Here is a 27,755-nt window from a genome sequence, read left to right as displayed (position 1 = left end):
ATAGGTAACAGCATAACATTAAGATAAAAAGACATTAATAAACATCTCTCACTCAAACTCAATTATGTTAAAGACTAGGACTCAACTCTGACTCAACAAGGTGGACTCTGACCCAGCACTATCATATAATACAGGGCAAATGAATAAAGTCAGTAAAATCACATAAAAAATGTGATCAAATGTTTCATACTCGATAAAAATGGAAATAAATTTAATCCGGATTGAAATATGAGACCGTCAGATCTAACCGAAGTTACACTCTCTAACACTGTATAATAAGGTTCAGTTTGGTAACCACTAGTTAATGCATTAAGAATCATAACTTAATGCCAGTAAAATCACATAGAAACTTAACGCCAGTAAAATCACATAGAAATGCAATAAATTGTTATATACTTCAAAAAAATTATTACGGAAATAACGTTAATCCAGGATTGAACAATGAGACTGCCTGATCTAATTGAGGTTTCACTTTGTAACATTTTATAATAAGGTTCAATAGATAACCACTAGGTAATGCATTAAGAATCACAAACTAACAATGAAAAACTTTTTTTCTACATTTAATAAATGTAAAATTCTTAATAAATGTAATTTAAAAATTTTTTAATAAAGAACATTAGTTTACAGTAATATAATCTATCAACCTAATGTTAATTTATTTTGAAATGTTAAAAATGTATGTGTAAAATTAACATTAACCAATTTAATACATTTTCCTATGCATTACCTAATGTTAACAAATTCAACCGTTTTGTAAAGTGTTACTGATTACTTTATATAAACAATGTTTTTTTTTATTGACTGTAATTTAAAAATGGTGATTTTTCATGCGAATATGGCTATTTAAGATTTATCAGAACACAGTGAAAATGTATTGATTCAATGGTTGTGATGGGTCAGTAGCTGCTTTTGAGTCCCAGTTTGCCCTTCAGACACTTGGCAAAGCCAGTCGAATGACTATAGGGTATACATGACCTTGGACAGTAAGCACAACACAATGTCTATAAGATAATATCTCTGGCAGCTATGGAGTATTAAAAATACCTTCCAGTGGCTTATATAATCTTCAAACGACCAACACAACCTTCAAATGACCTGTGCAACTATACAACCTTTAAATGAATGAATTATGCAATCTTCCTAAAGTCTAAAAATGAAATTGAATTCTTTCAGTTGGATGTGGTTTGACTATAAATTGAATCCATAACTCTAATGAGCAAAGCATCTGTGACTGAACAAGTGACAGACTGTGTGCAGGCCAATGGTTTTATCTAAATTATAGTTTGATTCACGTCACTCATTCTCATTTCAGATGACGGCCCACGATGATAGAGGATCTGCAATTCCTTGAATCACTGTCGCCTCAGTGCTCATATTGCTGGCCCCCATCCAGGCTCATGATAGAAGCTGATAGTGGAGAGGAGGGGCATAACGACGGAACACTGCTGCCAGTGCATGATGAGATGTGCTGATGTTAATTGTGTCCTGTCACTGCTGCTATAAATCCTGCATCATATCTTTCCTTTGTGGAGACTTGCATGCACCAGGTGTCCTTGAGGTCCAGATTTGGCACGACTCAAGATAATGACTTAAAGTAAAGCTTGCCTTTTGAAAAAGTACTTAGCTAAACTATAGGCTACTAAAGAGGCTATGATGGGGAACCATATTTTTATATACACTATCATTCACTAAAGTTTGGGGTCGAAGATTTTTTGGTTTTTGAAAGAAGTCTCCTATAAGGCTGCATTTATTTGATCAAAAATACAGTAAAATGGTACAGTAATATTGTAAAATATCATTCCAATTTAAAATAACTGTTTTATATTTTAATTTATAGTAGTCACTCTACAATGTGATTTACTGTATCTCTGTGATGGCAAAGCTGAATTACTACAGTCTTCAGTGCCACTCGATCCTTCAAAAATCATTCTAATATGCTGCATTGGTGCTCCTGAAACATTTCTTCTTATTATCAATGTTGAAAACAGTTGTGCTGCTTAATATTTCTGTGGAAACCCTGATGCTTTTTTAAAGAATTTTTGAATGAATAGAGAATTTAAAAGAACAGCATTCATTTGAAATGTCTGTACTGTGAATTTAATGCAGCCTTGCCATATGAAAGTATTTATTTATTTTAAATACATCTTACTGACCCCCCAAACGTTTGAACAACAGTGATCTCAATATGGGTGACAGCATTAAACCAAAATTAAAAGATAATTTTGTATTAAATACAACCATTAAAACTAGAAAACACACCAAATTCTATACCAGTTAAACAGTGATGAAGAACATGGTTTACCTAAATATTGTTTAAAAAATAAATCTCATAAGAACTTCAATACAGAGCCTCAAATAAATCAGTGATTTATTTTAGTGATACTGTTTGTTAACATAAAATGTACCATAAAAAGATAACCACCCAATTTATACAAACTGGTTCACAAAAAGTGAACCACTTGTTTCAAATGAACCCAATTAATCAGTTTGCTAAACTTAAATGTGCAGTTCAAATTGTATGAGAGAAAGAACCATTTAAGAGAGCACATAAAAAAGATTCATGTGCAAACAATGTGATGATAAAAAAAATGTATGTAGATATGCAATGTAGCAATGTCACAAATAGCTTTAAAGAGGTCATGAACTGTTTTTATTTTGTACTGTTCTCTATGGTCCACTTATAATGTTATCAAGATTTTTACATTTAAAACATAATTTAGAAGTAACAGGCTATTTTCTGTTCTGTTTTGACCCCCCTCATGGGAACGCTCTGTTTAAATAGGTGTGGCGGATTGTAGACTCGGAAGTAAACGTCCACTGCTATGATTGGCTAACAGTTGTGTATGTTTGACAGCCTACTTCCTTCATAGATGGACGCTGCTTTGATTTAGGTTAAAAACGCATAAATACTGAATGCATATCAAACGATCTGTAATAACAGACAATAACAGTTGTGTGGTGCGACATTACTGTCGGATCCAATTGTGCCTTGTTTGTAAAAAGTGAAAAAGTGAAAGTGACGTGACATGTGGCCAAGTATGGTGACCCATACTCAGAATTAGTGCTCTGCATTTATCCCATCCAAAGTGCACACACACAGCAGTGAACACACACACACACCCGGAGCAGTGGGCAGCCATTTTTTGCTGCGGCGCCAGGGGAGCAGTTGGGGGTTTGGTGCCTTGCTCAAGGGCACCTCAGTCGTGGTATTGAAGGTGGGAGAGAGCGCTGTACATTCACTCTCCCCACCTACAATCCCTGCCGGTACGAGACTCGAACCCGTAACCTTTGGGTTACGAATCCAACTCTCTAACCATTAGGCCACGACTTCCCCATTTTAATTTTGTGTGTGTGTGCGTGCGTGCGTGCGTGCGTGTGTGTGTGTATGAAATATTGATGAAATCAACGAATGTAAACGAATAAGCGGAAAAAATGAAGTGAACAAAGGCGGGGTTTAGCTACATTCTTACGTCATAAAGTGGCACATTCCACAACCTGTCATATTGGCAGATTGGCTTCAATATAAGCTGTTTTTAGACTAACTAGAAAGTTTTGAGTTCTGAAACGTACAGGACATTTTTATAGTTCAATGACCTCTTATATGTCAAAATATAACTGATTTCTCAGTTCATGACCCCGTTAATGAAAAAGCTACACTGGTCAATAGCGTCTCTACTTTTAGTTAGTTACTCTGCAACACAGCTCCATGAACAAGCAAATTTATATTTTTATTTAAATAAACAGGTCACTACTAATCCCAATGCGGCTTCACTGCTCGTTGCACCAGACAGACATTTTTCATCAATATTTCAGACACAAACACACACACACACACACACACACACACTCTCTTTCTCTCTCTCTCTCTCTGCATCAATTTAAATTACTTGTGCTTTGCATTATATCTAGAGGGGAAAGTCTTGAGTCTATGAGAAGACAAACAGGTAGTGAGAGACAGGCATTCACAAACAAACATAAGCACTCTCTTTTGCATGGCAGGAAGAACTGAGCTGAGAGGCTGACATTTCTAAGCTTCACTATCTGCAATAAGCTCCAGAGCCAAGTACATAACGCGCTAATATGCCAGAGAAAGTCAAAATGCTAAAGCACCACACCCAGGGCCTTAGAACCATCTGACTCAGCCTCAGCCCTTCAGCTGTATTTGTGTGTATGTTATATATTACAAGTATTACGAATTCAAACTGGCACCAGCTATTCTGCAGTTTAGCAGTAAAGCTTTGAACATCTCAAGCGCCTTTCTTTTTTATTTCCTTGTCTTTTTTTTTTTTTTATTAAGTGCAAATCTAAAGGCCGCCTTATCCTCGCTCTGGGCAGTGCCGCAGTTAAAGTAAGAAATGGAAAAATATATTTCTAACTGCTGTGGCCCAATAAACCTGTCAGAGCCAAAGCTAATCTGCATGAATATATCACTCTTCAATATTTCAGACTTGTAAAATTGAAATTTTATTGGCGGTTGACAAACAACAAAATGGTGTATTTCCGCCACCAACTGGAATGGAGTGTGGATCAAAAATTGACTTCCTTCCCAATTTTTTTACCGCCTTTCTTTTTTTTTTCCTTTTTTTTTTTTTTTTTTTATTAAGTGCAAATCTAAAGGCCGCCTTATCCCCGCTCTGGGCAGTGCCGCAGTTAAAGTAAGAAATGGAAAAATATATTTCTAACTGCTGTGGCCCAATAAACCTGTCAGAGCCAAAGCTAATCTGCATGAATATATCACTCTTCAATATTTCAGACTTGTAAAATAATAAAAGAGAGAAAGAGAGAGGAAATGAGAAAGGATTTAGCACTTTAATTCAAAAACGCTTTCATAAGACCTCATATTACCCCTAAGAAACTTGCACACTTCTGAACTACGCATATTCAGCTTTGCGGTCAAAACTAATGAAGAAACTCAGTCTAATGACAATAGCAGGTAGCTTCCCTGGGGAGTTATTCTGATCCAGGATTCACTTTCATATAAGCGACTTTTATATAATAAGAACAATTAAGCAGAAATTGACCTATAGCCTGTAATTGGAGCACTGTGGGATCTGCTGGTGCTCTTTTCTGTAGAAAATCAATGGCTCAATTCAGCCAGATTTAACCATTAACTAAAAGTTAACTTTTTGACCAGACCTGCTAAAAGTGACCCCACATTAGAGTTGTGTAGTCGGAATGTTGCCTGGCAGTTAATGCACATGCTCTTAATACTGAGTTTAAATCAGTATTCCCTCATCTCATTCCTTCTTTTCCTTATAAATTCTAGTCATTGACATAATGTTCACATAAACAAAGCAGTAAAACTTCCTCAAATGAATCAGTAAATTGGTTCGTTCAGACAAAAACCTTTGCTTGATGTACATTAACTACATGAACAAAACGTGAAGCACTTGATTTACATGAACAGTCCAAATGTCCAAATGAACAGTTCAAATGAACTGACTCACTAAAAAAAATTTAAATAAATAAATAAATAAAATAAATGAATCCCAAAGCTGTGTGCATAAACATGATATTAAAAAGTAGCATAAAGGCCTAAAAAAAAAAAATAAAAAAAATAACCTGATGAGTCAGAACAGCCTTCAGATTGTAGATCACTGCTAACTGATCTGCCATATGGAGCAGCTTCTGTGCCTCCTGCGATTTCAGACCTGCATGAAGAGTTAATGGGGAAAATAAATGAAGTATACTTACCCAGAACTCCCAGCCTATAGTTCATGGTGACTACAATGACGTTCCCATATGCCGCAAGAACACTGGCGTCAAACATGTTTCCGGTTCCTTCCATATAAGAGCCGCCGTGAATGAACAGCATGACTGGTTTCTTCCTGCGGTCACGGATGTCTAATAAAAGTCAAAATGAGGGGAAAGAGAGTGTTGTGTAAGTGAGAGCTACAGAAAGAATAAATGATATGTCACTTTGTGAAACTACACATTTTATTTTATTTTTTTTATCTGAGGGTGATGGTTGGATCCTTTGTTTGTGAGTAAATAGCTAGACGTTAGGTCACTTTAGACACCAATAAGCTATTACTCTTCAAGATATAACAACACATACACACACTCACACACCGAAACATATGCAGAGGCAGCTGCAATGAAACGTCGCTATAGTAACTGCCTCAATTTGATTTCCCCATCTACCCAGCAGAGGCCATTCCATCAATGTGACTCGCTCCCATTGACTGTTGTCATGGAGATCTATTATACAGACACACATACTTTCGCTTTTCTAACCCCTTGACACCTTCAATCACCATCTGAATCTCAGTCGATTTCATTAAAGCAGATAACTGATAAAGTCAGGTGCTCCAAGATGCAGGAGCCAACACACACAAAAACAAATGTATCCAAAGCATTACTAGATTAGAGCATCAAACAGACGGTCAGTCAAGAAGGATTACTAACTTATTCATCCATAAAACACATACAGACAAATACTGTCATACATGACTAGACAGACACACAGATGCTGTGACATGAACACACATTTTCGAAATGTGCGATTCCAAGTGTCACGTGATCCACAATTTTGTTTCAATCATGGTCAAACCAGAACACTTTTCCAAAATGCACACAGGCTCCAAAATGAACTCTGGCATCAAACCTGCCAATGGAAAATACTTCCTGAAACTGTATTGTCATTAAAGTGATAGTTCACACAAAAATTAAAATGACAGAACTACAGAATTTACTCCATAGTGGAAAAAAAAAATACTATGGAAGTTAATGGCTACCGTCAAATATTTGGTTACTAATGATGACAGAATATTTTTGGGTGAATATTTCTGGGTGAACTATCCCTTTAAGACCAAGGAATAATACAATTAAATTACATTTTAAATTCAATTAATTGAAGACATTTTGATTTTGTTGCTCATATTATTTTGGTGGTTGGAAAAAAGTTAAGCAGACTGATAAATAGAGTAATAGAAAAAACGAGAGATAGAACTAAAGACAGAACGGCAGAATGATAGAACAAACAATAGAACAAATGAACGATCGTTAGATACAATGAATGATAGATAGAACATAGACAGACCAAACGATAGATAGAACAAACAACAGGTCGAACAATAGATAAAACGAATGATAGATATGATGGATAGAATGACAAAACAACAGAGAGATAGACAGATAGATCAGTTAAATTATCTATCTATCTATCTATCTATCTATCTATCTATAGTTCTATCTATCGGTCCATCTATCATTCTGCTCTGTCCATGAGGTCTATAAAAAACTTTGTCAAGCCAACATAATACATACTAATGGAGTCTTTTGTACTGTCAGTCATGGTCTGTCAATCAAATTTGTATACAAAACCAAATTAACTCACAAAAAAGGATACATTTCACATTTATATGTTCAAAATCACAAGTTTTTGGAATTTGCTCTAGTGAACACAAAATTGACAAGCGCTAGCTATGATGGCATTTGGTAGCCAGCCTATCGGGCCGAGTTGTCTCAAGTGAGAAATATGCCATTGTGTTTTAGCACCAGTTTAATTGGATGCGGGTGACAGGAGAATAGAGGAAGGAATTGTCTATGTGGCTGTGTCTAATGGATTCAGAGCTAATTAAGTTCACACAAGAGATAGAGGCTCGCCACCATCAGAGGGACATAATGGCAGAATGTGTGCGTGTTTGTGGGTTCATCCACACACATGCGAACGCACTGAGCAGTAAACAAGTTTGTTTCTAATCACACCATTGTCTCCGTTCTGCATGAGAGGATCAGAGGTGAGCAGCAAGCTCGTGTGGGCCTCTCTATCTGAGTATGCATGTTCCTTTGTTTTTTTTGTTTTTTTAGATCGTTCCCTTTCATGCCCTCTCCTACTTTTCCTCAATATCGGCCCCTGTTTCCTCCCTTCTAATCTCCATGTGCTTCTTTCTCTCCCTCCATCTCACAGTGTGCTTGCAGACCTACTCATCCTCCCTTTGTACACCCATTTTACGGTATGTTTGCAGTGTTTGAATGTGAGGACGCGAGGACACCAGGGGGCAAAATAAAAGAACAGGATGTTTTGGTGGTTATAAGACAGAACACATTGAGACTTGAAATGAATCTATTAAAAGGGTTAGAGAGAGGCAGTAAGGAAAAAACTGGTTGGAAATGAATCACGATGAACACAGATCTACGGTACTGATTGAGTGTTTGAATGCCGCCTCTGGGTACATGTGCATGCGCAGGGTCCAAAATTAACAGCCATCAAACAATAAATGCAGGTAAAAATGGCTTTGGAGAGTAAATAATATATATATAAAAAAGTTACTTCTGAGGGTATTAGGTATAGGAACTGCAATACAATACATGTTTTCAAACATCAGAAGTTTATGATGGATAGATAACTTTTTCCTCCAACCACCAAAACATAGATAGATAGATAGATAGATAGATAGATAGATCATTTTTTTATAATATGATATTTATAATACGATATGGTACCATATATGGTCATACCTTTTTAGAGGACTACCTGAGGTTGCTGCTGTTTTTGCAGTAAAGCAAGAGTTACTTTTCCTTGTTATAAAAAGCGCAATGCTATTACACTATTACAGCTGTGGAAATTAACTCTGATTTTCTTCAGTCTCATCATTATACTGAATGAAAGATACAACACATGATTGAAAGAATGGAGAAGAGCACAAGAGGAGAGAGAGATTACAGGAGGGAGCTTTTGGTGGGGTGGAGGAGGTCTGAAGGAGCAGAAAACAGGGCATTTGAGAAACTGACGATCAACATTTAAACTACAGGCTGCAGTCAGACTGTCTCTCTTACACATGGAACAATATCGTAAAGAGCACTCAGTAGGATAAGACAGAGAAAAATATTGCTCTAATGTACATCGACTCTGCAGTAGGGGTTATGAATACTTCATGCTGTCTTTAAATGCACATATGCAGACAACACACATGCACCTTTTTATTTCACATGTGCAAAAGCCCAAAAGAAAATTCTAGCATAATTTCTTCACCCTTATGCCACTCAAGCTGTTCTTTTCTATACAACTAAACTAGACATTGACTAGTGAATGTCAATGGAAAATGATGGAATTTTCATTTTGGGGTGAACTATTCAGCTACGCTCATTTAAGCACAGCATGCACTGTTTGCATGTGATCTCAGTTTGTCTGAATTCAAGACAGAAGAATTCCCAATAACATTCTTGATACAGAAGAGAGAGGGAGGGGGTCAAATACAGTGAAGAAGAGAGAAGCGTTTTTCTCTGAAACAAAGACCTCCCTATCTTTTCATCCCCATGGCCTCCTCATACATCCACAGAAACAAGAGATCTATTCATCTTATTTATGATCTCCTACTATAGGACTTATGAACGCCATCACTTCTTTCTGTACACTTGTTTTCACTTTTGTTTTTCCCACATTTTCATTTTTCAGTATTCACCACATCCTCCCCTTTGTTCTCTCTATTTATAAACACACATCACCCCAATATTAAAATTCTGTCATAATTTATTCACTCATATGCTTTTATATTTTTCTGTGGAGCATACAAGGAGAATTTTCACACTTCTCTTTTCCCACACAGTTCTTTTGTCAAGCTTCATGTCTGTCAAGCTCCAAAAGGACAAAAAAATGCCCTATAAAATTAGTCTATATGACTTGTACACTATATAATAATTCTATACAAGTCATACAATAGCTTTGTGATAAATGGACCTGAAATGTAAGTTATTCACCGATAATCTTACCAACCACTGAGGTGTTCATTTGAGAATCTTTGAACTCTAGCAACAGTTACTGAGTTAAGTGCTCACTTAAAAGGCAGATTATTAATGAATAATGGCTTAAATTTCAATCTGTACCACACAAAAAGATACCATATGGCTTCAGAAGACTTGGAATATAGCACACAAATCATACTGACCACATTTATGTTACTTTTACTGTGTTTTTGGTCATTTTTGGAGCTTGGTTCATGTGGCTACTTTGAACTTACTATGAGCTGCATAATGATTCTTCATAAAATTTGTCATATAAAAAACAACAACTAGGGTACACTAAACCTTTTAAATCGTTCTCATGCTATTACTCGGTACTCGTCTCAGCACTTCTCTCTTTCTCTCCTTGACTTCTTAAAGGGCTTCCAAAATAGCATGCTTAAATTGAGCTGACTTGATTTGTTTTTATTTAAAGAGGATCAATTACTGAGATCTAGTCGCACAGGAGTTGTTCAACCGTGAATAACTACCATGCACTTTAACACACACCCGAACCAAACCACACAGGAACTATCACAAAAAGCACATATGAAGGCCTCATTTTTCAATTCCTTTCTTGCTTATTATTTTTCACCCTCATTCTTTTTCCCCCACTTTCTCTCTTCTCTTTCTCCCTTGCATGCTCACTCTTGTTTATTTCAGGATAATGGCGAGACCAACAATAATAGACTGGACTCTCCTGGCAGTCGTTGTGGGAATGTGTGAGTGCGTGGAGAGGGTGTCCTAATTTAACCTCGTTAAGTCCCTGTCTCCCCTTTCTCCATAAACTTCCCCTCATCCAGCAAGCCCCATTTAATTGGCAGTGAATTCTGAGGGAATCTGAATGGCGGGCCGCTTGACTGGACGAGCTTCATTAAACCTATCTCCATCCTCCTCTCATTTAGATTACAGAGAAGCGCTGTGAAGAGTACCGCTGTCTGGCCTGTTGACAAGAGAGAAGCATCACTGACTGGTGAACCAGAAAAAACACAGCATCCTGTTCAAGTCTGTGATTGGAACCCACATGAATTTACTTTTAGGATTCGCTAGTTCTATACTGAGAAATGAGAAAAAAGTTTTAGAGAAAACTTATCTGCATGTGCTGATGGGTGAATGAGCTTTATTACATGAAATTACTGGCAATTTAAAGACATTTACTGAACACTGCTGTTCTCAATGGAAACACCGACAGATATTAATCACGATTTAAAAAATTTCAGCTTTACTTTAGGGCCTATTGAAATGCACTGGTAAAGTTTAAAATGTATGTGCACACACACTTATTTTATAGTTTCAATGTCTGTTATTCTAAATGTTATCCGCAATATATATTACATTTTTGCAGATGATATTGTAAAAGATGTGTAAAAAAAGTGATCTCTGACAAAATTCAAAGGTTCATACAGTGACATACAGAATACATAATTTTTCATATATTCTTAAAGACCTTTTTGATCTATAAGCTTATGTTTAAATGTTTGAAATTAGTTTTACAGACAAGCAAAAGTGCCTATGAATTTCTTTACATTTATGTAAAATATTCCATAGTAAATAATTTTAAATTAAAATTAGTGACTTTAAAAATATTATTTTAGTAATAAATATCAAATAATGTATAATTTAAATTAAATAAATAATATATAATTTGTTATTTATAACAATAAATACATAAGTGAAACTCCACTTTCAATTAAGGAGTATATAAATCAAGATATATGTCTTTCAGGAGGAGATGAAACATTTTAGAAGGTGTCTATTGAGAATAATAAAAGAAAGCCAGGAGTCAGTGACACCAAGAGTCTCTGGTTGTGTCCCAGCATATTTATTACTAATCAATACATTTGAATGTTGGAGATGTTGCGAGTACACTGCTGTTTCCCTCTTTGAAAATGTCTGTTGAAAAGCTCGCTGGTGAAACTCAAACATGAATTATTCTATTACAATGTCACTGTCATTTGATCAACACTTGCTCTCTCTCTCTTTCTCTATCTCGCTATGTCTTTCCCTGCCAGCTCGTCTAACCTGCTCTCTTAGACAGAGATCTGACATAAGTAGGACATACCTCTCTTCCTCTATCTCTACTGTAATGCTTGTACAGGTAAGTGAATCTCTCCTTTTATTCTATTATTTCTGCCTTTAATGTTCCTGTCGGGCCATTTTTCCAGTTCAACACTTTTGTTCTCTCTTGATAGCTTTCCTCCCGCCTCACTTTAAATCCTCTAACTTACAAAATGAACAAGCAGTAGATGTTGTTCTGTGGTGTAATGTATAGATAATGTGTGGGTGGGTGGGGTTTGCCCCTAGAGGGTGCTATAAGGCTCTGCGCTCTGTGGATGAGGGATCATGGAGGTAGGGCACTAATGCTAATGAAAGAGAACATGCGAATAGTTAGACGTCAGCACACACCAATGCCTACAGGGCAAATACATTACACAAACCCACCCACACACACACACACACACGCAGCATTGCTCTCTGTTCTACCGCTCGATACACTCAGATGGTAGCTGGAAAGTGCTAATACACACACACACACACACACACACACACACACACAGAGAGAAAGACAGACAGAGATGCAGTAAAGGAGAAATAGCCTACAGCAACTGTAGGACACAGAAAATAAGTAATATTAGAGATTGCAGGTCTTAAAATTCTGTCAATACTAATAAGTTAATTATTTTTATTTTATGGTATCTATGAATAAAGTTGAAGTATTGAGAATACCATTGAATGTGTGTTTTCTTGCTTCCCGGCCGTATACACTTTAAGGAACTGAGAACTTCAAGGCGGCAAAGAGATATCGAGGGACCAATTGTTAATTTCTAACAATGGCCAATAACTTACAAATGGGTGATATTAAAATTATTTTTTATTTTGACTAAATAAAAAATGTAAATCAATCATTTTAAATGCTACAAGTGAATTTAGGCTTTCTAATGCTATAATTTGATGTCAAGTTGTTATTGTTAACTAAAACTACTAAAACTACTAATCTAAAACTAAAAATATTAAAAATCACTTTACTTAATTGAAATAAAGCTGAAATAAACTTAAACCTAAAAAACTCAAATGAAAACGGAAAGTTGAAAGTTGAAGTACTAATTACTAAAACTGAAACAAAAAAAAAGTTAAATAGAAAAACCAAAAGCACATAACAAAATGACTAAAACAAAATAAAATAAAAAAGAGAATTCAAACTAATAATAATAAATACAATAACAGTATATAAATGATACTAAACTAACACTGATTCTCACTCTACACATCTTAAACTTGTGTTTCTTTCTCTAACTTGTGGCTTGCACAAGAATTTCTTGCATTTGTGGTTTTTATATCTCACAATTTCAACTTTATTTATTATTTGGGATATGATTTCTCCTTACTTATCTCAAAATTGCAATAAAGAGGGGGGGGGGGCACAATTTGTCCCTGAAAAGAGATCAGAAAATTTAATGTGGAAAATGCCAGCGAAGGAACGCATACAAACAAGAGTAGTCGCAGCAGTGAAAGTAGGAGAGTGCAGGACTTTCGGCATCAACTTTCGGTTTGACCCGTTATAATAGGCTATTATAAATCTGGTTGGTTTGTATTGGTGACGTAATATGTAAATGATATGCGTGCGGCCCGTGAGACTTGCACTTGGACCATAGTGCGGCCCAGTGGAAAAAAAGGTTGAGAACCACTGCTCTAGGTGATTCCAGCTCAGCACCTTCATCAGACACAGCACGAGTGAACAAACATAAGCGCACACACACACACACACACCGCACTCTGCGTCCCACAATCAATCCCAAAGGGAACTCTGTGTGTGTGTGTGCGTTCAGGTCGACAGCAAATCTATTGCTTGCAGGAGTGTGTCGGCACTTCTGTGGCACTAGAGTTCTAATGATGAATGTATGTGCAGTCCTGAACACTGTAGAGGTTACAGAACATCTCATCACGACGTGTCAACAACAGCAAAGTTAATTTTCAATGGTCTCTTTGCAAACTTAAACTATGCTACTTCTTATTATGTAGCTTATATTATGCTGCATAAACATTTTGCTAAAGTATTGAGTAGACTTAGATGTCAGATATAAAAAAATATTGAGAATATTATCAATTAGGCCTAGATCTGGAGGCAAACTCTGACAGGTGCCTTTTAGCTCAAGTAAATAAACGAGCAAATCTATATGGTGTGTGATCATCCCACTTGTACAGATTTGCTGTCAATTTGTTTTTATCTGAAGGATTGCTGTCCTACTTAAATATATAGCACATAACGTCTTGTCACCAGAGTTGTTACTGTTAACTAAAACTAAAACTGGCTTTCAAAAATTGGCTTTCCTTAATTTAAATAAAGCTGAAATAAAATAAAATCATTAAACTTAAAAAAAAGAGTAGCCTTGGCAACTAACAGAATTAAAATAAGTTTAAGTTGAAGTACTAAGATTATGAAAATTGAAATTAAAAATAAAGTTAAATAGCAAAAAAACAAAACGAAAAGCACATAACAAAATGACTAAAACAAGCTAAAATTAAAATGAATATTATTTATAGTATATAAATTAAATTAAACCAACACTGCTTCTCACTATACGCGGCTTACCAAAACAAAGTTACTGGGTTAATCTTTTTCACCTTTCCTTGGTTGGTAGATGCACCGGGGTCCTGATTATAGCACTTAAAACCTGGAAAGGTCAGATTTTCATAATATGTCACCTTTAAACAAACATTCATCTCTCTCTCTCTTTTTTTTTTTTTTTTTTGACGGTGTAGAATTTACCTTTGAGCATGTGATGCATCATTTCCCATGACGTCTGATTATACTACACTGATGTTGTTTTTGGTCACTCTCCCTTATATTTATGAGATGTAATTTTTAAAATAGTGACTGATTTATATGAGGCTGTGAGTGACAATGAGCTGCACTAGAAAATTAATTCTGTCATATGGACAAATATTTCAAAAAAGGCCAGCAAATTGTGGAAAGAAGTTAAGATACAACTGCTGCCAAACGCACCACCCAATCTAGCTTCGTTATGCTGAACTACACAAAGTTGTGCTGCTGCACTATGGTTGAAGCTCCTCAACCAATCAGCCGCTGATTGCAGTTGCCACAGTTTTGTAATTCAGGGTAACCATCCGTGAAAAACTTGTTCAGTAACCAATGAAGAACAACCTTAAAAATAAACCTATTTTAATATATTTCAAAGGGGTCTGAATACTTTCCGTACCCACTGTATATATATATATATATATATAAATAAACAAAATTGCTGTAATAAAATTATACTGACCCCAAACTTTTGAATGGTTGTGTATATGTTATAATTTAATGATAGTAAAAGACACAACTCTTATTTCTCACATTATTTACTTTATTTCACATTATTTTACATTAAATTTAAAAATAGTTTTTGCATTGCCAAAGTTGTCAGTAAACTTTGGAACTGACAAATCTGGGGAATTGTATGAACATTTTTGGTTGTTTAGATTACACGGGAACATATCTCTAAATATAATAATAATAAAAAAATAAAAAAAATAATAATAAAAAATAAAAAAACCTGGCTGATAAACTGGTTTATGAGTAATAACATTAACTGATCTCCAAACCTTAAAAAAACACGAACATTCTTTCTGCTCTGTTGCGTAAGTCTCATATATACTAAAAGGAAAGACCCTGAGTGAGGTGAGCCATGAACAGCATAACCCCTAAACAGACGGCTTGTATCATTGCAGTTAGGTCTGTTGTGGACAGGGATGCATGGATTCAGGGTCCTAAAGTCTTTGCTTTTCAATCCACCTGATCTAGACTGAAGTGTTGATAGACTGGTGTTGAGTGAGAGGTCGTGCTCGATGCTGTCTGGCTGAAAAATGTTATAAAGTGTGCGTGATACAGATGGAGCGCGAGAGACGGTGGAGAAAGCGAGCATGAAGCTGTAAGTGTGTTTGAGTGTGTGTTCACTTTGATAATGATGTGACACAGCCTGAATAATGAGCTGGGCTCAGGTGGACACACACCTTTGTCTCGACACTTGGCCTTCGGCTGAAGCTTACACTAATCACGCACTCACTCACTCGAACACATGCACAAACTCGTGCTCAGATGTCACTCTTTCTCCCTCAGCAATAAATCGATCCTGTTTTCAGCAGCTTAACACTGCCATGTTCACAAATAGCATTTCCCATAAACACCTGACAAACACTCACATACATTTACCTATTGTAGCTAAATGAAGACAGAACTCTATTGCTTGTACCAAAGCTAATTATGTTGATGATAGACCAAACCTCAACCAACCAAACCCCAAATCTCAACATTTTAATGATTTATAAAGTTTGTGTTTCCGACTAAGGACAACCTCATTTTGTCATTTTTGCCCCATCTGTAAAAAAAAAAAAAATGTCCACAGACCTAATCTGGCAAAATATACTTACTTATTTAGTAAAACAATTCATAAATAAAGTATAAAATTACATAAAGTACATACTAATTATGTTAACTTGTAAAAAAAATATGAAACTGTATATAATTATATATTTTATTTATGATTTGACATATGGACAGACAGATGGACATTCACATTCAATCTCTGTGGCTGTCCTTCATCCCAGATCTTTTTTCTCCACACTTATCTTCATAATCTATTAATGAAGTGGTAATGAAGACTAGTCATGACTGGGTTATAGTTAGATATTCAGTACTAATTACAATCAAATGGGTCAATAATTCAGTTCTAGAGAGGCCACAAGCTTTTAAGGATCCAACCGGCATTTTATCAATACAATAAAACCAATGAGTGTCAATTTGCATGAAAGTTATTTTCAGAGCTTTTCCAATCCCATTTTTTCACATTATCAAAGAACTATAAAAAACCCAGCAAGAATGAGAGGGAAGAAGAAGAAGAACAAAAAAAAACTTTCGTAAACACAGGAAAGAACATCAGGGCAAAAAACCACACACTGCTCTTAAGAAAAGAGCTAAAAAAGATAAAAGATGACAACATGTGCTGATCCATGTGTGTGTGTGTATCTGTGTTTTTCTGGCTTTTCTCCCCATGGTAGCATTTTACTTCTTAGATTTATTGGCTGGTCTTTACTACCGCATCCAGAGAACTGTTCACACTGACAAAACATGGTGAAAAGTTGGAGATAAGTTTAAAGCCTAATAATCGCTCTGAGTCTTGAAAAACATTATAAAGCAACAGCTGTAAAATTGTGCTTCAGACAGCACTATTGGAGTATTACATTTCAAAACCACAGTTCTTCTCTCATTTAATGAAAATACAGTTTTTTTCTGCCATCATCTACAACTTTCAGAAGTTGTCAGAACTTTCTTCAAAGTCAAAGAGAAAGTTTTATCTCATTGCACACAGACATACACATACATATATGCACTCGTGGTTCATATACTCTTCATCACTACCAAGGAAAGGCTGTTTGCTTTTTCATTTTCCAAAAAAGACTTTTCCAAAAAATACAAGAAAAAAGGAAAAACATGCAACAAAAATACCTTCATCTCGTGGCTGGTTCAGTGTCGATTCATCATGTTTTTTTGTGAGTGGACCTAGGGTTAAGACAAAAAGGAGGGAAAAAGAGAAAAGAGAAAATTCAAAAAAAGATTACTGTGGAAAGAGAAAAATCAAAAAAGAAAACAAGAAAGAGCAAAAAACAAGAAATCAGCAAGAGGTTATTGTTCTCATTCTGTTCAAAAGGTGACAAAAAAGAAAAGCAAAGGCAAACAACAAAAAGCATCATAAACACAGAATATCAAGAAAGACACAAATCGGCTACAAGATCAAAGAAGTTTGATGTTAGCTCTGTGAATATTCTCTCTCGCCATTGTTCTGCTGCAGCTCGCAGGCCTTTCATTAACACCAGCTTTACTTGATACCGTTCTGACGGCTTGTTTGGATTCCAGGGATGAAGGAAAAATCAATGTGGAGGAATCAGGAAGTAACCTCTGAGGTATGAAAAACAAGAATTCCCATTCCCACCTCAGTCCCCCCTCCCTCCTCTGACGTTCCTCGTGCTCTGGTCAAGCTATCAACCGCCTCGCTTTGAAAATGTGAGAGGTGGTAGAGAAGAGGACCTGAGGGAAGGAGGGCATAACACACCAGGTACGTGTTCATGTTCTCACACAAACACCCTCTAGGGAAACAGGAACAGAGGGTGCTGTGCTCGCACATACACACACAGTGTTGACACTCTTGTCTTTGTGTGCAAACCGTGAAGTTTAGCCTTTCTATACATACACAGCACAAAAATAAATGTTTAACACCATCTCTCATTATTATCATGTTCTGAATGTTTGTGATCAAAAATTTCATTTAACCTTTGAAAAGTCTTGTTTCAAAAGACTGAGACCACAATGAAAATCTGGGATTCATTATCTAAATTAAACTGGTAAATAAACAGAATGTTAAAAAAAATACTTTTTTTTTTGTTCCAAAAAATGTTACTGTTGGTTTATGCTAATTAGATTTTCACTAGTGGTCTCAGGTTTCTGAATTCCAGTGTAAACTAAACATGTGCAGATAGATGAGGAAGAGTATAAATGAGTGTAACTTCATGAAACAAATCATTTTTGGTCCTCAAATAACAATTCTTGTTATTATCAATGTTAAAAAAAACTATTTTTGTGGAAACCATGATACTTTTTTCTTTGATAAACAGCATTTATTTGAAATATCCAAAAATCTAAATATCTTTACTGTCACTTTTGATCAATTTAATATAACCTTGCAGAATCAAAATAGCATCTCGGGTTTCTAAACAGGTGCAGATAGAAGTGGAAATGTAGAAAGGAGTGTAACTTCACGAAACAAATCATTTTTTGTCAGCGAATGCATTATAAAGATATTTTTAGACCCCTTTTATACTTCTTTCTGTGTGAGTTGACCTGAAAAATGCCTGTCAAAAAGAGAGAGAGAGAGAGAGAGAGAGAGAGAGAGAGAGAGTGTAAAAGAGAGAGATACATATAGAAAAATAATCAAGAGTTCTCTTTACTGGACATGGCTTTCCTTCCCCGACATTAAAGAGGGAAAAGGTAAGAGTGCATGTATGTGTGAGAGAAAGAGGTCAAATCACTCTCGCTCTGGTAGAGATGGAGAGTAAAATCAGGGGACAATGTGTGTATTTGCTGACTGAGAGTAACATCATGTCAATCAAACACACAAGAACGGCAGTCTGGCCAAACAGGAAGTGCCATCTGCTACAGAGTTTACAGGCGCATCTGTGAGTCCACTACTGTCTCCCCTTTCCTGCGATGACAGGAATACTCTATGGACCGCTTGGTGTCAGAAGATAATCTGATTGGGTGGAAAACAAAATGACAGGATGTGGAAGCCAAATTTAATGAGATTCAGTAAAGGTTATTGCATGTGAGCATTAAAAAAGAGGAGGGAGTGTTATATAGTTTGAATTTCGGCAATTTCTCTTATTATTGCACTATAATGCTTCCCACTTTTGTTCATAATCATTGAGGACTCAATGCTGTGCTTAGTTTGCATCCATTTCCCACCCTTATATAAATTAAGGTCAATAAAAATAACATTTTGCATAAAAGATATGTATATACATTTAGCCATTGTACACATAAAAGGGTAACAGAAATAGAAATCTTTTGTAAAAATATATTTACTTTTTGAATTTAATGCATCCTTGCTATATATAAGTATTCATTTCTTACAAAAAAGACCCCAAATGTTTGAATGATAGTGTGTACACACACACACACACACACACACACACACACACACAGTTTGCTCATAACTGGAGTCCCTAATCATGCAGATTTATGCTACAAGCTCTGTGTAGAGTTGTACAGTAAGAAAGTTATTTCCCTTAACCAGGAAATTAATGTTCTTAGAATTGACAAGACAGTTGACCTTGAGAGGTCAAGTAAATATCTACAGCGGATCTAAAATATTCATAATTAATTATAACTAGTTATGATTAATTATTCATATTTCCCATGAGCTGATTCGTTACAAAGATATGTATATACATTTAGCCATTGTACACATAAAAGGGTAACAGAAATAGAAATCTTTTGTAAAAATATATTTACTTTTTGAATTTAATGCATCCTTGCTATATATAAGTATTCATTTCTTACAAAAAAGACCCCAAATGTTTGAATGATAGTGTGTACACACACACACACACACACACACACACACACACACAGTGAGCCATTTTCCTAATTTCTTCATTATTATAATTTCTCCATATATAGACTTATTGTCTCAGGATGGCCCTTCAACCTTCCAAAATCAATTTCATCCAATCCAAGAGGCTAATTTCTACTTTCCACTCTCTGATTTTTACCTGGATGGAGATATTGTGCCCAAATTCATCCTCCTCCAATCCATTTGACCGTCCCTTGCCTCTCTCATATAAATTTTTTCTCTTTCCTCTGCTGCACGCCTCCCATCCAATTTTTTTTCTAATCATCTCTCCTCATAACCTCCTTTTCCAAGCCTATCTTCTCTCTATTCTCTTTGGTGAAGTGCTTATGCAATCTATTATTTCAGCCCCAGTTCCTGGTGCTGACCTTGCTCTGCCCTCTGGCCTTAACAGGGCAGCTGACACCAGCAAACGCCCAATGCGATAATGTGTGCACATGATGCTCTTCTGATTTAGCACATATGCACATAATTTGCGCATGTGTGAATGTGGTTATCACTTGATCTGTTCTTGTTGAGATGTTTGTGGTATGAAGGTTTGTTCAAGGCAATTCGTTTATCATTTTGCATGTGTGTGTCTATATGGTATAAACATGTAAACTCATGCCTTTGCATGCATGCATGTGATTGTGTGTATGTGTGTATACGTGACCAAAAGCAGATGAACGCTACGCAGGAGTTACACGAGGTCGCTGTTTTGCATGGATGAGCTGTTCACACATACACACACATGCATTCACACACACAGCGAGCCTCATCAGCAGATGCCAGTCGAATTACACACTCCCTCAATGTTAGATGTCAGGGCTTGTAATCAGGCAGACCACAGGTGTCTGTGGACCGGAACGTTCTTGTAGGAATCTACCCTCTCCTCTGATATCCCAAATGGGGGGATATGAGTTCAATCTGCTACCTGTGGCTCACCCTCTTTACAGAAATATGATTCAGAAAATCAGCTTGAAAGAGGAATGAGATAGCCAGATGGCTTCCACCTGATGTCTTCATGCCTCTCAGCTTCTCCTAAGTGGAAATGGGTAGAAATTAGAGCGGAGATGGAAAGAGAGCACCCAAGTGACTTTGATAGACTGGATATAATTGAGCTCCATTTAACAGCATTAAAGATGCCTGGCCGACCTGGTGTGAAGTGGGTTTCTATTATACGACATGGGGAGATGTAAATTAGAATTAGATTTAGCATTAGAGGCATTTCTATTAAACAGAGTATTGCCACAGTCCAGCATTGATCTATAATGAGTTGAGTGTTTTTTTATTTTAATTTTGATAAAGTGGTGAGGTATATTCTTGGTACTGAGAAAGGAAATATGTACCAGTGTTTAGTATCACAGAGATACAATTATAGTTTTATTTAATATTTTGAATTAATTTTTATATGGTCCATTTTCTATTTTAGTTCTAGTTTTAGTAATTTAGTTGCGTATTTTTGCTATTTTTTATTAGTTTTTTTTCTTTCTTAAAAATATGCATAAATTTAGTTTTTATTCATTTTGTTTAGGTTTTAGTTTGAGTTGTTTTAGCACATCAAGTTAAACTAAATGAAAATGAGAAATGTTGCCCTGGCATCAAGATGAAAAAAAAAAAGCATAATAAGTTTAAGATTTTTATTATTTTATTTCAGTTATCCTTTATTTCAATTCAAGTAACAAAATTCTTTTTTTATGGTTTTAGTTTTAGTTAACTATAATAACCTCTCTAGATAGAGAGACAGAAAGTCTTATGATGGTACAGTAATAGTATCAGTTCCAGGGTGTTAGGGTTAGGTTATTATGAAAATATGACTATTAAATAATATTAAAGTCTAAATGTAAAATTTTTCTGAGTGAAACTGAATATTCAATAAGGAAAAAGATGGGACTTGATTGATATACAATCAGAAAATTGATGGAATGGCTGGCTATACATATCAGAAAGGTGTCACGATACGCTGCCGGAAGGAACGATGGAGACGTAAAATAGCAAACACAGTCTTTTATCAAATCCAAACAGGGGTAATCCACACCAGGAAGGGAAGATGACACACGTTCACAACATGTAGACCCGACAAACACAGACTGAACAGACTGGGGCTTAAATACACAGAATAACGAGGGAATTGGGAGGAACACAGGTGAATAGAATGACTAATTAAGAGACAACGAGGACAGGAACAGGAACGACCAAATAAGGGCAAATGAGGGAGAAACTGGGTCACAGGAAGCACATGGGGAGCAAAGCAAAACAAAGACAGTCCAATCCTGACATTTCGCACCCCTCCAGGAAGGCGCGTCCTCGCGCCTTAGAACCAACAGAGGGAGGGATGGGTGGGAACTGGGAGGAGGCTCAGGAGGAGGACAGACACCCAGGAGGGGGCCAGCAGACAGAGTCCAGGGAGGTAACGATGGAGGGAGGAGCCAAGGAGGAAACAGGAGGAGCCAGGGAGATGACAGGAGGGAGCATGCGGTGCCAGGTGGGACCCAGGCCACAGCCATGATACCGACCCACGGTGGAGCTGACGGAGGGAGGAGCCATAGAGGAGGAAGGGCTGACGACTCCAGGGGGCCAAGCGACTGCGGCGGAGCAGGTGGCAGAGGAGCCCGAGGCGGAGACGGATAGCCGCTGAGCCAGGGCGACGGGGAGGATCCGGAGGGCCAAGGCGGAGCAGATGGCTCCGGTCGACCAAGGCGGGGATCCAGAAGGCCGCAGTGGAGCTGGACGACAGAGGACTGAGGAGGAGCCGAAGGGATGGAGGAGCCTGACAGAGCCAGGGGGACGAGGCGCAGCCAGAGGAGTGGAGTCCCGAGGTGATGGATGGTCAACGACAGACCAAGGCGGAGCCGACGAATACATCACAGCCACACCACTGATATCGCCACGCAAAACAGAGAACTCCTTCAGCCCATCCACAATCACCCACGAACCCTCATATCAGCCCCCTCAGAAAAACCCCGCCACTAAACCAACCCCTAATAAATAAACCAAGACATACACTAATACAGAACGACTGCCCCAAGCCTCTGGAAAAGGCTCAGCAGCCAAAGCTGCCGAATAAGCAAAAACCACAAGCATCCCCCCTAAATAGATTAAAAAAAGAACTAATGATAAAAAAGAACCCCCATGACGGAGTCTGGGACTCAGAGGCTGGAGGCAGAGGCAAGGGATTCTCCAGCCATGGTGACGATGGAGGATGGCAGACCCGCGGAGCTTGCACTGCACTGATGGTGGGCTGAGGGCGAGCAGAGGGGCTGCCAGACGACAGCGGGGGAGGAGGTAGGAGCGGGCAGGTGGGCGGGCATTTGTGAGCCTCCGGGCTTAACTTTGGAACAGGAGCCCTCTCTGGGCTGGACGTGGAAACAGGAACGGGAGGGACAGAGGTCACCGACGGAGGAGGGAGGAAAGGGGGCAGGTCGGTATACAAATCAATTAAGTCTCTTTCCACTTTTCCTTTACCCAGATCCTTAGACAGCTCACCCTCAGCCACGGTGCAGGGGGCTCCTCTCCTCTCCGCGGTCTCATTGTCCATGATGCTCTCTCCCGTGGCGAGCTCTGTAGCTGGCTCTCGCACCTGGTCTGACGTCACAGGCTCGGGCTCCCTGGCGATCCTCAGCACTGTCGCTCTCTCTGGCGATGGCTCGTCGGTTGCGGCGGGCCCTCCGTCAGCAGTGGGCTCGGGCTTAAGCTCCACGCAGCGGGGTGATGGTGGGCTGGGCTGGGTCTGGCTGTGTTCTGGATCGGGGGTAGATGCTCTCCAGACATCGGATGATAGCCTCCCTCCAGCACAGTCCGGTGGTGTCTGGGAGGTCGACGGGGCGGTAGTAATTGGCCTCGATCCAGAACAGGGAGTTTAGCGCAGCGTCGTTGAACGCCATTAAAACGGCGAGCTGGCTGAACTCAACAGCATACTCCAAAAGGGAAAGGTCCTTGCGGGCGAGGGAGGTAAACTTGACAGCGAGGGAATCCATGGGGAAGGAAACACTACGCAAACAAAAAACACTGAATGGAAAACGGAAAACAAACGGAGGGGTTTGTTGGTCGGGTCTTCTGTCACGATACGTTGCCGGAAGGAACGATGGAGATGTTAAATAGGAAAAAACACAGTCTTTTATTAAATCCAAACAGGAGTAATCCCCACCAGGAAGGGAAGATGACACACGTTCACAACATGTAGACCCGACAAACACAGACTGAACAGACTGGGGCTTAAATACACAGGATAACGAGGGAATTGGGAGGAACACAGGTGAACAGGATGACTAATTAAGAGACAACGAGGACAGAAACAGGAACAACCAAATAAGGGCACATGAGGGAGAAACTGGGTCATGGGGAGCAAAACACAACAAAGACAGTCCAATCCTGACAAAAGGTGGCAAAGTAAATGTTAATTTGATCAACAGCAATCCCTAACTATCTGCTACAGCATTTGGTTATTACTTAACATTGTCCAATAACACGCAGAGCCTAATCCAGGGTTTCTCATTCCTGGTCCCGAAGAGCCACTTTCCTGCTGAGTTTAGTTTCAACATGAATTAAAAGCACCTGAATAAACTAATCAAGGTCTTTGGTTTTACTTAATTAAAATTACATTCAGGTGTGTTGGAACACGATTGGAACTAAACTCTAGCTGCCTCTTCAGGCAACATAAGGAGGTAAGAAGGCAACAAGGCACGTCTGAATCCTATGATCGTGTCACATCCTGTCTACACCTTCATGTGATCGATTTTTGAAGGCAGCATTGATTTATCCTTCGTTGCCTATAATATTCCACTATGCCGTGCATTCAGTGCTGTGACAGTTGAGAAAAAAAGCCAAGAAATTAGTATTGTAGTAAAAAGCTCCCTTTATTTTGTAGTAGATAATTAGACTATTATGATGTCTCAAAGCCTTTCTAAAATCAGTTTCAGGACGTACCTTTGTGTGCAAACATTGGCTGTGGCAAGTTTTCAGACACAGCATGTGTGGGAAAAAATCTTTATGGTCCTGTATGATTATCATATTCATATGCCATTATATTTACATGGAGCTCCAAAGCAGTGGTTCTCAACCAGTGGGCCAGGAACCACTAGAGGGCCTCACCAAACTACCAAGGGTGGCTTACAAGTATTTGAATTAAGAAATTATTAATTTAATAAAAAATTAACCATGTTAATTCAATATGTCAATAAAAAACTTTGAGAATGAACAGCAGAAATACAGAAATATTGTGCTGGATTTTGAGTCAAAAAGGTTGAGAACCACTGCTGCAAATTATTTTATATAACCCTATTATATTACCATCAAAGTAGTGTCACAGTATTGCCATGGTACCATGTACAAAAAAGAGAGAAAATAATAATAATAAAAAGGAAAGAGAGCACGAATGAGAAATGGAGAAAAGGAGAAGGCTGAATGAAAATGTTTGCTGTAGATAGAGAGAAAGTGAGGGAGGTACACACAGAGATAAGGTGACTGGGATGGAGTGAATGTGTGAAAAGAGGAGTATTTGAACAGAGCAGAGCTGGATGGGATGACATTTAGGTGCGGTGGAGATGCAGACAGCATGAAGGTTAAAACTGTTTCCCCGGTAACCCCCGCCACATGGAATTAAAGCTGGGTCTCCAGAGAAAAATGATGCCCGGCAATATATCTGCCTGCTCAGTCATAAAGACTGCAGAGAGCTGTCATAAGACTGAATTTAGGCTCTTCAAAATCCTGCATACAACTGACATGAGCCAAGAGCTCATTATAATGACTCTTGTCATATCATATTCTAAGAACTAATGTACTTAAATGGTCCACTACAACAGGGATAATCCAAACTAGACTGAAAAAACTCAATCAGTATCTTTTTTAACATAAAACCATCTAAGCATTCTTAGAACAAGATCAATATATCTGAAAAGAAAAACTGCATAAGATATTGTGTCCTATGTATTCAGAGAATGTACTGTAAATATACTTGTATATGTCTTACTTGATAATTTCTTTTTTTATAGCAAAAATCTCATTAAATTTATGTTTAATTCCAGTGTATGATATATACACTACTGCTTAAAATTTGTCAGTAAGATTTTTTTTTTTTTAAGAAATAACTGCTTACAGCAAGGATGCATTATATTGATCAAAAGTGACAGAAAAAAAACAATCTTGAAAAACATATCACGGTTTCCGGAAAACTATTAAGCAAAATATTAACTGTAAGTATTAAATATAAATTTTTAACATTGCTAATAATATGAAATGTTACTTGGGCATCAAATCAGCATATTAGTTTGATTTTTAACTGGAGTAATGGAACGAAAATTCAGCTTCACCATCACAGGGATAAAATTACATTTTACATATATACAAATAGACAGTCTTACTTTTTTTTACAGTATATTTGATCAAATAAGCACAGCCTTGGTATGAGCATATATGACACATATATGAATCTCAACCTTTTGAAAGGTAGTGTAATTAGAAAAAAAAATTCTTAGTCCCTAGCAGCCAATACATGCAATACATGAGTACAGGGTCCAAAATTAACACTCACCAAGTAAAAATTGACTTTGGGTGAGTAAATTGAAGGCCAGTTGGCCAGTAACGTTATTAAGAACTGCAATATAATGCATGATTTAACACAGGGCTGTCCAATCTGCTCCTGGAGGGCCACCTTCCTGCAGTATTTAGCTCTAAACCACTCCAATACTCCTGCCTGGAAGAATCTTGTAATCCTCAAAGCCTTGATTAGCTGGTCCAGGTATGTTTAATTATGAAGGCCCTTCAGGAGCAGGACTGGACATCCCTGATTTAATTCAAATCTGAAGAAAACACCTGTCAGGACTAACACACAACTTTTACCTCAATAAGGCGACACATGGAACACAATATTTTAACCATCAAATATGAGGTACATATGGGTCTTTATGTTTTTGATCTGCATTGTCACAAAGATGCAGAGAAAAAACACTAAAAATACAGTAGATAATTAAGTCTAGGAACAAATATATATTATTCAATGTAATCATAATAATATAAATGTCACGATTCGCTGGAGCAAGGGAACGAGGAAACGAGGGGACGTGGAGATACAGAGCACAAGGAAGACATTCAAGACCTGACAAATACAAACTGAACAGACTGGGACTTTTAAACACAGGGCAATCAGGGGAACACAGGTGCATGGAATCATTTAATTAACTGGGGCACGGAACACATGCGGAGGGAAAACACAACAAAAACCAGTCCATAATCCTGACATATCGCCCCCCCTCCCGGAAGGCGCGTCCTCGCGCCGTAGAACAACAGAGGGGGGGAACGGGTGGGAACTAAGGAGGAGGCTCGGGAGGAGGACGGGCACCCGGGAGGGGGCCGGCAGACAGAGACCAGGGAGGCGACGAAGGAGGGAGGAGCCAGGGAGGAGACAGGAGGGGCCCGGAGCAGGAGGAGCACAGCAGGACCAAGGCCACAGCCGACGGAGGGAGGAGCCATGGAGGAGGAATGGCCGCCGACTCCAGGGGGCCGACCAACGGCGGCGGAGCAGGTGGTGGAGGAGCCCGAGGTGGAGACAGAGAGCCGATGAGCCAGGGCGATGGGGAGGATCCGGAGGGCCATGGCAGAGCAGATGGCGCCGGCGACTGACGCGGAGGCGGGGATCCGAAAGGCCGCGGTGGAGCCGGAGCGACAGAGGACTGAGGAGGAGCCGAAGGGATGAAGGAGCCTGACGGAGCTGGAAGGACAAAGGGACGAGGCACAGCCGGAGGAGTGGAGTCCCGAGGCACAGTATGGTCGATGCCAGACCAAGGTGGAGCCGGAGGGACGAGGGAGCCCGGCGGAGCTAGTGGACTGCCGGGCCACGGCGGAGAGGAGGGAGCTAGGAGCCATGGTGGAGCCGAC

At 38.3% G+C, this 27,755-nt stretch overlaps 1 protein-coding gene across 4 annotated transcripts in view; it reads right to left on the bottom strand.

Annotated features, from left to right (window-relative positions):
• The window catches only part of LOC107753966 (neuroligin-2-like), a 179,349-nt gene that overhangs the window by 67,276 nt on the left and 84,318 nt on the right, over positions 1 to 27,755 (bottom strand). For all 4 annotated transcript variants that reach the window (XM_016570262.1, XM_016570263.1, XM_016570261.1 and 1 more), the window contains 2 exons: positions 17,228 to 17,281; positions 5,698 to 5,847 (listed from right to left, as the gene is read on the bottom strand). In XM_016570262.1, coding sequence (XP_016425748.1) covers positions 5,698 to 5,847; positions 17,228 to 17,281 — 204 coding nt within the window. The remainder of the gene's footprint in view (positions 1 to 5,697; positions 5,848 to 17,227; positions 17,282 to 27,755) is intronic.

This window comes from Sinocyclocheilus rhinocerous, unplaced genomic scaffold (assembly GCF_001515625.1).
Source record: "Sinocyclocheilus rhinocerous isolate Xijiao unplaced genomic scaffold, SAMN03320098_v1.1 scaffold831, whole genome shotgun sequence".
Classification (NCBI taxonomy): Eukaryota; Metazoa; Chordata; class Actinopteri; order Cypriniformes; family Cyprinidae; genus Sinocyclocheilus; species Sinocyclocheilus rhinocerous.
Note: the sequence above shows the minus strand (reverse complement) of the source record. Positions and strands in the feature narration are given on the sequence as shown.